Genomic DNA, 15112 nt, shown 5'->3' on the forward strand with positions numbered 1-15112 from the left:
TGCCGTTCCAAATCATGGCCAATCAATTGAATTGACCACAGGTGGAGTCCAATAAAGTTGTAGAAACATCTCAAGGATGATCAATGGAAACAGGATGCACCTGAGCTCAATTTCTAGTCTTATAGCAAATACTTATGTAAATAAGGTATTTCTGTTTTTTTATTTGTAATAAATTGGCTAACATTTCTAAAAACCTGTTTTCACTTTGTCATTATGGGGTATTGTATGTAGATTGCGGAGGATTTGTACTTATTTAATCAATTTTAGAATATGGCTGTAACATAACAAAATGTGGAAAAGGTCAAGGGGTCTGAATATTTTCCGACCACTTGACTTTTTCAAATTATGGACACCCCTTCAAATTAGTGGATTCGTCTAGTTCACCCATTGCTGACAGGTGTATAAAATCAAGCACACAGCCATGCAATCTCCATAGACAAACACTGGCAGTAGAATGGCCTTACTGAAGAGCTCAGTGACTTTCAATGTGGCACCGTCATAGGATGCCACCTTTCCAACAAGTCAGTTCATCAAATTTCAAATTTCTGCCCTGCTATGCCCCGGTCAACTGTAAGTGCTGTTATTGTGAAGTGGAAACATCTAGGAGCAACAATGGCTCAGCCGCGAAGTGGTAGGCCACACAAGCTCACAGAACGAGATGGCCGAGTGCTGAAGCGCGTAGCTCGTAAAAATCCTCTATCCTCGGTTGCAACACTCACTACCGAGTTCCAAACTGCCACTGGAAGCAACATCAACAAAACAACTGTTCATCGGGAGCTTCATGAAATGGGTTTCCATGGCCGAGCAGCCGCACACAAGCCTAAGATCACCATGCACAATGCCAAGCGTCAGCTGGAGTGGTGTAAAGCTCGCTGCCATTGGACTCTGGAGCAGTGGAAATGCGTTCTCTGGAGTGATGACTCACGCTTCACCATGTGGTAGTCCGACTGACTAATCTGGGTTTGGTGGCTTTCAGGAGAACTCTACCTGCCCCAATGCATAGTGCCAACTGTAAAGTTTGGTGGAGGAGGAATAACGGTCTGGGGCTGTTTTTCATTGTTCGGTGAAGGGAAATCTTAATGCATATAATGACATTCTAGACGATTCTGTGCTTCCAACTTTATGGCAACAGTTTGGGGAAGGCCCTTTCTTGTTTCAGCATAACAATGCCCCTGTACACAAAGCGAGGTCCATACAGAAATGGTTTGTCGAGATCGATGTGGAAGAACTTGACAGGCCTGCACAGATCCCTGACCTCCACCCCATTGAACACCTTCGGGATTAATTGGAACGCCAACTGCGAGCCAGGCCTAATCGCCCAATATCAGTGCCCGACCGCACTAATGCTCGTGGCAGAAATGGAAGAAATCCCTGTAGCAATGTTCCAACATCTAGTGGAAAGGGTTCCCAGAAGTGTGGAGGGGACCAACTCCATATTAATGCCCATAATTTTGGAATGAAATGTTTGACCAACAGGTATCCACATACTTTTTGCTATGTAGTGTATCTAAAATAAATCAAGACATCTGTAATTAATTGTGACGTTTTTGCCGAGGAGGTTTTTAGTCACATAATTTTACATAACTAAAGCACTATTCGCACGGGACTAGTATTACTAGAGAACGTTGATTATGTAATTATTACCCCAGAATGTCCGTTGTTCGGAGGATGGTTCCCTGTCATTATTTTTATTTTCAATAAATTGACAGTTATGACGAAAGCCTGGAGGTTCTTTTCTAGGCGTGAAGATATTTCAACAAGTCCAGGCGATAACAGGGCTACACTGATAACTCGAGCTTGGTTCCCAAGTTTCGAAACCATACCAAACCATCTTTGGTATAGTGTCGCCATAATATTTTAATTGATGAAGTGTGATCATAATCATTTGGATTTTTTAGCGATCCGTAGTAGACGTCCTAAATGCCCCCCATCCTTCAGATGAGCTAAACAGTGCACTTGAGATGCGTTTTAAGGCTATGGATGAAAAAGTGAACTTATCATTTTCAAAAGTTTAGGTCAGTTGTATTCTGCTTTGCCATCTATTAACAGCAAGGGTTACATTAAATAGGCGCAATATGTTTTACTGATGCATTTGGCAATATTCAATTCATACACACAAAACATATAAATAAAAGCATTCACTGTAAAAGTTCATACATGTAGGCCCTTCATATATAGGATATGCGAGCACTTCCTTCAATTTATCGAATCATGTATTGTTGTCTTGCTCAAACCGTGAGCAACACCTGTCAAACTCAGACATTTCTCTCAAAATACAGGGATGCCGATTCGCACGGTACTAGTATTATCAGAGGGCATTGGAGTTTGGCACAAAACTGTAGGTTATTCTGGATGGAATTGTTACTCTCCTGCCATGTAAAAATGACTTAACATTGCAGATTCGGAAGGGACTAAAATTACAGATGTGGTGTTTTGTGCTCGTTCACATAATTACATTACCCGACCACCCCCAGTAAAACTAATCCCGTTCGAATAAGGTTTAAGATGTTTGGTGCAGTATTTCTCATGTGAAATGTTTGGCATGAAAACAAGTCGTCTCTCGTTGAATGACAACAATCACTTCATAACATATGCGAGAACTGTTTCGACTGCTATGCTTTACTGTGAGCATGGGTTTACACCTTCGACCGTCAACACCTTACAAAGCAACTGTTTTGATTATGCAGTGGTTGTTGATTCTGTTCTTCACAAGTCCTCACTGTGAGCCCTAGCTATGGAAACATAATTTCCCTAGTATAACATCAGGGTGTACACACTAGTTGTGTAACACTGGGGTTACAGTTGAAAAGCAGCTAGAGGTGAATACATCTGTGTTTTCTGCAAATTGACATGAGATTTATCTCCTTTGTCTGTCTCATAAGATTGTACATACTGTGAAGATGCTTTGTCTGCAACCTTACTCTGCATCCCATCTACATTGTCTGACTGCAACATTAGTCCAGACAATGGAACATAATTAAAGATGCAGTCCGGGATCTTAAGCACTTACAAATTCGCAACATATTGTACAAATTGTAATTCGTAAACTATTATACGAATTGCAACAAGTAACATATCATACATGCAGGACGTAATCAAATAAAATTTTATTTGTCACATGCGGCGAATACAACAGGTGTAGACCTTACCGTGAAATGCTTACTTACAAGCCCTTAACCAACAATGCAGTTCAAGAAATAGAGTTAAGAAAATATTTACTAAATAAACTACAGTAAACAATAAAATATCAAGGCTATATACAGGGGGTACCGGTACCGAGTCAATGTGCGGGGGTACAGTGTAAATAGTCTGGGTGGCCATTTGATTAATTGTTCAGCAGTCTTATGGCTTGGGGGTAGAAGCTGTTAACAAGCCTTTTTGACCTAGACTTGGCGCTCCGGTACCACTTGCCGTGCGGTAGCGGAGAGAACAGTCTATGACTTGGGTAACTGGAGTCTTTGACAATTTTTTGGGCCTTCCTCTGACACTGCCTCGTATATAGCTCCTGGATGGCAGGAAGCTTGACCCCAGCGATGTACTGGGCCGTATGCACTACCCTCTGTAGCGCCTTAGTGTCAGATGCCGAGCAGTTGCCATACCAGGCGGTGATGCAACCGGTCAGGATGCTCTCGATGGTGCAGCTGTAGAACTTGTTGAGGATCTGGGGACCCATGCCAAATCTTTTCAGTCTCCTGAGGGGGAAAATGTGTTGTCGTGCCCTCTTCACGACTGTCTTGGTGTGTTTGGACCATGATAGTTTGTTGGTGATGTGGACACCAAGGAACTTGAAACTCTCGATCCGCTCCACTACAGCCCCGTCGATGTTAATGGGGGCCTGTTCAACCCTCCTTTTCCTGTAGTCCATGATCAGCTCCTTTGTCTTGCTCACATTGAGGGAGAGGTTGTTGTCCTGGCACCACACTACCAGGTCTCTGACCTCCTCCCTATAGGCTGTCTCATTGTTGTCGGTGATCAGGCCTACCACTGTTGTGTCATCAGCAAACTTAATGATGGTGTTGGAGTCGTGCTTGGCCAAGCAGTCGTGGGTGAACAGGGAGTACAGGAGGGGACTAAGCATGCACCCCTGAGGGGCCTCAGTGTTGAGGATCAGCATGGCAGATGTGTTGTTGCCTACCCTTACCACCTGGGGGTGGCCCGTCAGGAATCCAGGATCCAGTTACAGGGGAGGTGTTCATTCCCAGGGTCATTAGCTTAGTGCTGAGCATTGTGGGCACTATGGTGTTGAACGCTGAGCTGTAGTCAATGAACAGCATTCTCACATAGGTGTTCCTTTTGTCCAGGTGGGAAAGGGCAGTGTGGAGTGCGATTGAGATTGCGTCATCTGTGGATCTGTTGAGACGGGATGGGAATTGGAGTGGGTCTAGGGTTTCCGGGATGATGGTGTTGATGTGAGCCATGACCAGCCTTTCAAAGCACTTCATGACTACCGATGTGAGTGCTACGGGGAGGTAGTCATTTAGGCAGGTTACCTTCGCTTTCTTGGGCACAGGGACTATGGTGGTCTGCTTGAAACATGTAGGTATCACAGACTCGGTCAGGGAGAGGTTGAAAATGTAAGTGAAGACACTTGCCAGTTAGTCCCCGCATGCTCTGAGTACACGTCCTGGTAATCCGTCTGGCCCCGCAGCCTTGTGAACGTTGACCTGTTTAAAGGTCTAGCTCACATCGGCTTCGGAGAGCGTGATCACATAGTCGTCCAGAACTGCTGGCGCTCTCATGCATGCTTCAGTGTTGTTTGCCTCGAAGCAAGCATAAAGGGCATTTAGCTCATCTGGTAGGCTCGCGTCACTGGGCAGCTCGCGGATGACGTAGTACACAATTGTGCAGTTTTCGGGGAACTGTTTTGGTTCACTACTTTCAAAACTACTGGCTGAAATTGCCATTGGCACATCCCTCAAAGCCTACAGTTGGCACGCTAAGTGACAGCTGGCATGGGGCCACAGAGTAAAACATCATTGCACATCCTCTGAACTCCAAGTTGAGGACATAGGGCTAATGACAACAAACAAAAAGGTAAGTCCAGTAGATAACTATAGTCAAACAGAATGCTAATCAAACATATTTCTAGTTTGGGAGGTAGCTAGTGAATCCGAAAGCTATACAGGTATATACAATAGCAGTTCAACAGAATGCTAGCCAGGTATACAGTAGCTAGTCAAACAGATTGTTAGTCCGATACTGTAGATAGAAAACAGTATGCCTCTCAGGCAGATAGTCAAAGTCAAAATGCTAGTCAAGTAGCTAGAATGCTTGTCAGGTAGACAGCTGGTCAAACAGAATACTAGTCAGGTAGACAAAGATAAACAAATTGGTGTTCAATTAGATGTCTAGTTAAACAGAATGCTAGTCATGTAGACAACTAGTTTTACAGAATGGTATTCAGTTAGATGGCTAGTCAAACAGAGTTCTAGTTATGTAGACCAGGGATTCCCAAACTCGGTCCACATTTCGGTTTTTGCCCTAGCTCTACTCAGCTGATTCAAATAATCAGAGCTTGATGACGAGTTGGTTATTTGAATCAGCTGTGTAGTGCTAGGGCAAAAACCAAAACGTGCACCCAGGGGAGGGCCCCAGGACCGAGTTTGGGGAACCCTGGTGTAGACAACTAGTTTTACAGAATGTATTTAGTTACATGGCTAGTCAAACAGAATGGTAGGCAGGTAGTAGCTTGTCAAACAGAATGCTAGCATTTGTCAAACAGAATGTTAACAAATAGAATTCACAGGTTCACATGCTCACAATGGTTTAACATAGTCATTGGACGATTGATCTAGGAGTTAAGCCTAATTAGCTAGGCAGATACCATATCTTCGAATGTAATACTAGTCAAGAAGATAAGCTATTTGACTAGCCATCTTCTTGACTAGCATTATATTTGAAAATACAGTATCTGCCTAGCTAATTAGGCCTAACTTCTTGGACAATCATCCAATAAATGTGTTATACCATTGTGAGCATGTGCACTTGTGATGTTTTATTTGTCTTTTGCATATCTGACAGTGTACTGCACTGCATAGCCTACTTTGCAACTGTGTAATGTCTATATAAAAAGATTACAATATTGTTATTATTATTATCTTAAGAAGATAAGCTAATCAAACAGAACAGTAGTCATATAACCAGTGGTGCAGATTTAGAATCCCCTCACCCTCTGAGTTTTGGCGCGAGGTGCTGCCCCTGGCACGGAAAGCATGCATGGCCCCTTGGGCCCGGTCAGTGAAGCTCCAGCTCGGCCCTCCCTCTGCCCCGTCTTCAGGCCCAGGGGACTGGGACCTCCCTGTGGCCCCAGCCATCTTGGAAGGACTAGGATACACCTTGTCTTTTAGGCTAGGCTTCCGGCTACAGGGAGCGGGGAAGGATATACAGAACGGAGTGAGCAAACAAGAGGGAGATCGATATGGATGGATGATGCATCTTTTTCTGAGATGTAAGGATAATTCTGTGGGTTTGAGTTCCCATGGTGATATGACTCATGTGCATACTGTGCAGTATAAGAGCAATATAGGGCTGTGTGGACGAAGAGTTACTTTGGACACCTTGTCTAGGCTGTGTTCACTAGGTCTAGGTCAAGTATCATATGGGTAGAGAAACGGACTAAAATAGCTTGGCAGTGTCAATGTGTCAACAAGCAGTTATTAATCAAGAATACATTTTAGTCAACTTTAGTAATGATGTAGGCTTGACCATCTTGGCTATTCTCACTCATAAATATAGAACGTTAACGTGGAGCAACTTACTGTATATCTATACCTGCTTATACATAAAGTAGTAATGTGATGTTGAGATATGTCTGTGCGATTAAAGGTCTTACCTCTACGGTAACTTAAAACGAGGCAATGTCCTACAGCGGAAGGAACCTTTTCCATGTGCACATAGTCGAGCATTCGGTCAGGCAAGCAGCAGAAGCAACAAGCAAGCATGCATGGGAAGCACAGTAATAGGCCTCAAAAAGAAAAAGAAGGGTTGTCATCTCTCTATGCAAATAGTAAATCAGGTCATGCAGACAGGGTTAACCATCATGTCTTCCACTGTACTGTACGTGGGAATCATTTCAAAGGAAATGCTTGTTAGATACCAAAGTAAAAAGCATGTTGTTTTCTTGCTTTTCAACAAAAGTTGTCAAAGGGCTGACTGAGCAAAAAGCCAACAAGCGAAAAAACTGCATAAGAGAAACAATAAATCAATGCTGTGTCACAAAAAACTAAGACGTACATCTGTGTTTTCTAGGAAGCTGTTCAGGTAAATGTGCAGAAAATATTCCGATTTTTTACTTCAAAGCAAAAGTAAATGTCTGTGTATGCTATGTGGATAAGTAAATGTTACATTTGACTGATTCTCAATAGCTGAGGGGGATTAAAAAGAGTCAGCTAGTCATGTGCTTCATCTACTCAGCTGAATATGTGTCAAAAGTGGGAAATATAAGAACAGATAGGAAAGTAAGGACAGATATATAGAGACTTAAATACTTGCAGTGCAGATGTTAGTATCTGTGCAACAGTACCTATAGGTTCTCGGGCAGCACCCACAAAGCATGTCATCTTTGTGTGAATGGGCAAAACTGGACATTGGAGAGAGAGATAGTGGAATGGTGGGCAGTAGAGAAGACAAAAAAGATAAGTGATGGAGGAATTAAGTGCATCTGAAAAATGAAGTGGCTTGCCTTGTAATGTCTTACAAGGACATGTCCTACAATGTCCTTGTAATGGTCAGTAAAAGGATGATATGATGCAAGAATGAGGAATGGTAGAAGATGTCATAAAAACATATTCGAAGTACTTTCATTAATCAGACAATAATGAATAAAATTATAATATAATTTGAATGATGTGACGATGTGACCAGGGGATGGAACCGGTTCAGGGAACAGAACTTAAAACAGGAAAATAAACATACTTAATAAAACTAAGAATGTTTAATGATGAGCGAGCGTTGCGCCTTTTCCTTTCCAATTATGTTTACACATGTTTAGGTTGCACATTGGCTCACGTTGATTTTACACCCACTACTTCTTCCCAACAGGAAAATAAATACATTTTTCAAGAACAGAAACAGAATCTGGAACGAAAGTGATCCATACCGTTCTGGAAAAGAACTGTTATTCCAAGCATTTTTTGGGGGTCCCACAAAAAAACGCATCAAAGCGGCTATGCAATGCCCTCACTCTGTCACTCAGAAACATACTGAACATCGTTGCCAGTGTGTGTGCGCGCGTTTAGGCTACCTGCCCCTCCCCCTCCGAAGCATAGGCTACTGTACTGACGTTACAATCATGATTCAGAAGATAGGAGAGAGATTTTTAATTAGCTAGAAAATAATGAATTAACTTTTCAAAATGCTAGTTAAGGATACTATAGGCCTAGTTATCACATTTTACGTTGGATTTATTAACTACAAAAAGGTAAGACGTGTTTCTAATTCTGGTGCCGCTTTGCACACGCAAGCTTGTTAGCTAGCTAGCGCATTCAAAGTTCCTCCATAGAAGCCACTCCTCCTAGGTATAATTCTGTGGACCTAATTCAGATAATGCATGTCATCACAAGATGCCCAGCCCTTCAAGCCTCCTCCTCAACCCTTTCTCGCTCTCTCCCGACCCGCAAAATATCAGCCGCATCTTGCACCACAGGATACACTTGTCTGTCCATCACGCTGTAAACAACTAGCTTGCCTGCTCTATCCGCACTGATTGGTGAAGTAATTTAAGGAGCTAAATGTAAAAAACTGTTGATCACAGGTTTAAAAAAGGAACAGAAAGGAACAATATAAACTGGTACTTTTTGGGGGTTTGAACCGGTTCAGAACTTTATTTTGCTAGTTGGAACGTAACAAAGAAAATGGTGGTTCTGTTCAGAATTTTAAAATAGTTTTGGTTCCAACCCCTGGTTCAAACCATCAAGAAGTTAGGATTTCTGTGACAAATGGCTCACTTATAACCATAAGTCTGCTATGCATTATGCAAATGTTTCATAACATCTGATTCTAAAATTAGCTACGGCATTTAGGCTAAAAGCAAGTGCAAAGTAGGCAGAAATATGTACAGTCTACAGTATTGGCTGTTAAATGTAATCGTTGCACAAATCGCAAAGACATGGCCTTACAGTGACCCATTATGAAATTCATATATATCACTGCTCTAGAGTGTTCCCTATGCCAGTGGGGTAATTAACACATTTCAAAAGGTGATCTTGGGAACTGGACCTAGATTTGTGGATAACAGCTTCATGTTGGCAGTGAGGGCAAAGTGAGCTTAGCTAGGGGAGTGGTTCCCAAACTGTGGGTGGCGCAGGGGTCATATATATATATATATATATATATTTTTTTTTTAAATATTTATTTAAGGAACTCAGTCCGGCTTTCAAATTACTCTTGAAGGTAGTAATAGTAGAATGCACAAGGTGCAATTTCGAAATTGGGTAGTGCATCATCAGTTTTCCTCTTCTCAGGTCAGTCATTGGATACCTTAGAGAGCTACTGTATTTATAACTTGTCAGAAATGTCCAGATCAACTAGCCCATGTCAGCTAACTTTTTTAGCTAGTTTTTTTAGCCCATAGATTTTGTTGTAATGGTTGAGTCAATCAAATATCACATGAATACACATTAGACATTGCAAGAAAATGAGCTTTAAAAAGGCAACATTTTCTCTGCACCCCATGGCAAAATGTGTAGAATTGCAGGAAATAAGCTTTAAACCTGCACATTTTTCTCTCTGCCAACAAGAGGTGTGTGAACAGTTTGTTTCATGAACAGTGCTTGTGCCCATAGAAATAGATGGGGGGCCTGAATAAAAAAGTTTGGGAACCCTTGAGCTAGGGCACTGTGGGCAAATGTAAGGCCACTGTTCTTGAAGGAGGATCTTATCATAGAGGTACATCCATATCTAACACACATTGTAAAAAAACAAGACTCATCAAAACCTTGGTCCCTTCTACTCCGGGACACACACACACACACACACACACACACACACACACACTCCCTCAAGAAGAGTGCCTCTGCAGCATTGAGCAGAATTGAAGTAAAGCCAAAAGGGGGTAGAAGAAGTGTTTGGTAAAACAACAAAGGCTGGTTGAATAACAGACCTGGGGGAGGCTTCTGTCTGAGAGTCCTTCCTTTGTTTCCAGACAAATGAAAAAGACACACACAGAGAGACACACACACACACATGCATTTCCGTGACAAATCCCGATGGGCAGCATTATTTAGGTTACTAAAGTCAGAGAGGTTAGGACAAGGCTGAATATCTAAAAAGGTCAACAGTGGTAGCTATATGTCATTAAGATAATCAGGATTTAGCATTTGGGTGAGCAAGCACCTGTCAAGTGGCAAAGGGCAAAAAAGGGAAACAGAGTTGTCAAGGCACAGGGTTTAATCGGGTGATTAGCACTAAGTTACTGCAGCCCTGAGACACCAAGAGACTATGAATTCAGGTGAGATTCATCCTACTGTATATTCAGACCTGCTGAAGGATTTGGCCTTCAGATTCCTCAGGAGGTCCAGTTGATTGAGGGGGGGTATGAGTCTGGCGAGAGAAGCGTGGAGACAGTTTTCATCATCTTTTATACACCATACATCCCACTAGAAGGCTAATGCATGTCTTTCTAAAGGACTTTCTAAAAACAAGTTCAGTGGCCCTCTAGTCTGGAGCATTGAAGCCTAACATTATACTGTTTCAAAATAGAACGCTTCCTTAGACGCTGCTACACAGAATACTGTATGTAGCTCTAAAATGAGATAAAACGCAGAACGCTGCTTTGAGAAAGCCTAATATTGCAGTCTGCAGCTTATTTTCTAAATCATTCCGACAGACTTAGAAGGTAAACAGAGTGATTCATTTTCAAAGTAGCTACAGTGCCTTCAGAAAGTATTCATATACCCTTGACTTATTCCACATCTTGTTGTGTTACAGCCTAAATTCAAAATTGATTAAATAAAAAAATGTCTGACCCATCTACACACAATACCCCATAATGACAAAGTTAAATTTTTGCCATTTTCTGAAAATGAAATACCTAATTTATATAAGTATTCACACCCGAGTCAATACTTTGTAGAAGCACCTTTGACAGCAATTACAGTTGTGAGTCTTTCTGGATAAGTCTCTAAGAGCTTTCCACACCTGCATTGTGCAACATTTGCCCATTATTATTTTCAAAAATGTTCAAGCTCTGTCAAATTGGTTGTTGATCATTGCTAGACAACCATTTTTAGGTCTTGCAATAGATTTTCATGCAGATTTAAGTCAAAACTGTAACACGGCCACTCAGGAACATTCATTGTCTTCTTGGTAAGCAACTCCTGTGTAGATTTGGCCTTGTGTTTTAGGTAATTGTCCTGCTGAAAGGTGAATTCATCTCCCAGTGTCTGGTGGAAAGCAGACTGAACCAGGTTTTCCTCTAGGATTTTGCCTGTGCTTAGCTCCATTCCGTTTCTTTTTTATCCTGAAAAACTCTCCAGTCCTTAATGATTACAAGCGTTCCCATAACATGATGCAGCCACCACTATGCTTGAAAATATGGAGAGTGGTACTCAGTAATGTGTTGTATTGGATTTTCCCCAAACATAACACTTTGTATTCAGGACAAAAAGTTAATTGCTTTGCCAATTATTTTGCAGAAATACTTTAGTGACTTGTTGCAAATTTTTGACATGGGTTTTTCTGGATTTTTTTGTTGTTATTCTGTCTCTCACAGTTCAAATAAACCGACCATTAAAATTATAGAATGATAATTTCTTTGTCAGTGGGCAAACGTACAAAATCAGCAGGGGATCAAATACTTTTTCCCCCTCAATGTATGATTGATTGTGCACAAAAGTGAATTTAATCGTTTCCACACCCACCATGCGTCATGTGCATAATGGTCACGTGTGGTGAAATGTGTATATTTTGGGAAGAGAGCACTCAGTTTGTTTGCTTGACCTGACGAAGATCTGTTTCAGATCGGAACGTTGTCAATAAAGAGGTGAATTGGGAGCTTTAACCGTGTGCGGGCCTTCTTGTTCTTTACTAGTATTCTTTATTAGCCCAGCACCTATGATTGTAAGGATGTGCGCATGACCACAAACTTTTCTATAAACAGTATTATTGCACACAGAATGAGTCCATGCAACTTATTACGTGACTTGTTAAGCACATGTCTGGGACAAGGTAGCACATCCTGTTCACTGGACGTGCTACCTTGTCCTAGACCTGCTGTTTTCAACTCTCTCTCTCTACCCCACCTGCTATTTCAACCTCTAAATGCCGGGCTATGAAAAGCCAAGTGACATTTACTCCTGATGTACTGACCTGTTGCAACCTCTACAACCACTGTGATTATTATTTGACCCTGCTGGTCATCTATGAACGTTTCAACATATTGGAGATAAATCTGGCCTTAATGGCCATGTACTGTTATAATCTCCACCTGGCACAGCCAGAAGGGGACTGGCCACCCCTCAGAGCCTTGTTCCTCTCTTGGTTTCTTCCTAGGTTTCTGCCTTTCTAGGGAGTTTTTCCTAACCATCGTGCTTCTACATCTGCATTGCTTGCTGTTTGGGGTTTTAGGCTGGGTTCCTGTATAGCACTTTGTGACATCTGCTGATGTAAAAAGTGCTTTATAAATACATTTGATTGATTTATTTTTACTCCTGAACTTATTTAGGCTTGCCATAACAAAGGGGTTGAATACTTACTGACTCAATACATTTCAGCTTTTCATTTTTAATTCATTTATAAAAATGTCTAAAAACAGAATTCTACTTCGACATTAAGGGGTATTGTGTGTAGGCCAGTGACCCAAAATCTCAATTTAATCAATTTAAAATTCAGGCTGTAACACATCAAAATGTGGAAAAGGTCAAGGGGTGTGAATACTATCTGAAGGCACTGTACTAGTTGTGCTTTGAATATCAAGACAAAGCCCAGCAGTATCTCAAAATGAAAGGTATTAGAGTTAAACTTCAAATTGGAAAGCCAGACTGGTTGGTGTTATTTCAAGGGTAATAACAAAAACTCTAGCCAGTTTTAAAGGGATAAATAGAACATGTGAATTTAATGGAATTTAATTTCCAGAATAAAGTTATATAAAGTATAGAGAACAGATATGGTCTGTACCTGTACATCGGGAGAGAAACATTCTCCTCATAAAAATCCCACGTCGACAGCAGATCAGTCCGAGCGAGATTCGTAGCATAAAATCGCCAAGCATTCTGTTTGTGAGACAGATGGTGTTATTTGCTAGTGATGCAGACAACGTCATGATGCAGAGGATGTTCAATGACCCAACAAGTGATATATAATTCAATAAAATCAGTCAGAAAGAACCAGGTAAAAAAAGAATAGGTCAAAGGTCACACAATGTGTCAGTGGGTGTGTCCAGGCCAATGGTGGTGCGTGTGGCTACCTGTATTAGACCAGCAGCAGGTTGGCGTCGCTTCTCAAAATGCTTCTGTCTGTGCTGCTCCTGGACCTTCAGGGCAAAACCAGACCCCAGGATACCCTGTGTGTACGAGAAAAAGAGAACACATTGTGAAAATATCTCTACCCTCTTGAATATGAACATCTGAAACTAGAATGTAGGACTACCAGATTAAAAAATAATAATAATGGTTATCCGAATGTTTTAAGTTCAAGTGTGTACCAGGCCATGTTTTGCCTAAGCTGAAGTGCACCACTGAAGAGCACAACAACTCTAAAGTGTACTATTGACACAGAACATTGCAAAATGTTCTGGAATATAACCATTGGAGTTCATGCACTTGGCTATAAGGCTGGAACTGTGAATAAAGGTTTTACGTTTCTTTCAAATTCAGACACATAATAAAGTTACATTAAGTTGCCTTCTGCACCATAAGGGTTTGAATTATCACCTAAAATGTCTCTCAAACTTACAGCTGGGAGCGCAAAGAAAGCCACTCCTATCATACTGAACATTGAAGCCAGCAGACGTCCATTCCAGGTCTTTGGGAACTTATCCCCATAGCCTATGGTAGTCAGGGTGATCTAGAGAAAGAAGAGGCATTTTCAACAGCACCTACAGTAATGCATACCTTATATAATAGTCCACCAAAGCTGGTAAGTCAAGACCCCATTCCACTCCAATACATTATACTTTTTCAAGTGATATTATAGCTCAGTTATATATATGTATTTAGCTGGGTACTGCATATAAATTAGGGAAAGACATTATCGGAACACTAACTGTAAGTCTGCCCTAATAGAAGATAACATTGAATACCTTGTGCACTTTCTAATTTGGAAATATTATTGAACTTACCAGCCCCCACCACAGGGCATCAGCATAGGTCTCAAACATGTCGTTTTCATCTTTCTCGACCGAGTACACAAGGAAACTAGCCAGGATGAGACAGAGAAAGCCTATGTACCAAGCAGTGATAAGTTCCTGGAGAAAAGAGGAACAGAGCATCAGATATAGAATTTGGTAACACTTCATGGTATGTATACATTCATAAAGCCTTTATAAAGGCTACATAATGCACAATAATATCTGTACCCACCAAATCCACTTTTTCTGTTTATGACTGGACTATGTAATCAAATTCATGAAAACGCAGTTTATTCAAATTTGTGGATTAATTTACTTCTACCCGATGTCTTTTACGTAGGCTTTCGATTTGTTTTTGCGGAGCCATCCTTCCAAATCTCATCTCACAGAAGGTGAGAAGCCTGGGCTCCTGAGGCTAACTAAACCCCAGCTAAACCAATAGCCTTTCTAGCGGTCACCTTGCTGTGGGCATAGACCACTGATCCTAGAAGTTTCCAGGTGCCCCCGCGCCGGTCCATCCGTAGCATGCGGAGGATCTGCAGGAAACGAAGACTGCGGATGGCAGAGGTGGCGAAGACGTTCCCTTGGGAGCCAGCAGCCAGCACCGACACAGACGCTATCAAGACCATGATGTCTAGAGGAGGAAGGATATTCACATCATGTCAATGGTGTTCCATGCGCTCACACACACACACTCAAGACCACAATGTCTGGGGAAAGAAGGGGATTCACATAATGTCAGTGGCCACAGGCATCACCAAACACTGTTGAGATTGCGTTGATAGTGTTCAATGGTTACTGACATCCTCCAACACTGAGAAGCCAACA

At 41.7% G+C, this 15112-nt stretch overlaps 1 protein-coding gene across 7 annotated transcripts in view; it reads right to left on the reverse strand.

Annotated features, from left to right (window-relative positions):
• The window catches only part of LOC121538248 (potassium voltage-gated channel subfamily KQT member 2), a 54723-nt gene that overhangs the window by 13084 nt on the left and 26527 nt on the right, over positions 1–15112 (reverse strand). For 3 of the 7 annotated variants that reach the window (XM_041846098.2, XM_041846096.2, XM_041846095.2), the window contains exons 4-12: positions 14743–14918; positions 14276–14401; positions 13891–14001; positions 13403–13498; positions 13114–13208; positions 10477–10539; positions 10100–10129; positions 7523–7579; positions 6170–6360 (exon numbers count right to left, since the gene is read on the reverse strand). In XM_041846098.2, the coding sequence (XP_041702032.2) occupies positions 6170–6360; positions 7523–7579; positions 10100–10129; positions 10477–10539; positions 13114–13208; positions 13403–13498; positions 13891–14001; positions 14276–14401; positions 14743–14918 (945 nt within the window). Of the gene's footprint in view, positions 1–6169; positions 6361–7522; positions 7580–9929; positions 10130–10463; positions 10540–13113; positions 13209–13402; positions 13499–13890; positions 14002–14275; positions 14402–14742; positions 14919–15112 lie in introns of those variants that run through there. The other 4 variants (XM_041846099.2, XM_041846097.2, XM_041846101.2 and 1 more) reach the window with 3 other exon arrangements.

This window comes from Coregonus clupeaformis, chromosome 24 (assembly GCF_020615455.1).
Source record: "Coregonus clupeaformis isolate EN_2021a chromosome 24, ASM2061545v1, whole genome shotgun sequence".
Lineage (NCBI taxonomy): Eukaryota > Metazoa > Chordata > Actinopteri > Salmoniformes > Salmonidae > Coregonus > Coregonus clupeaformis.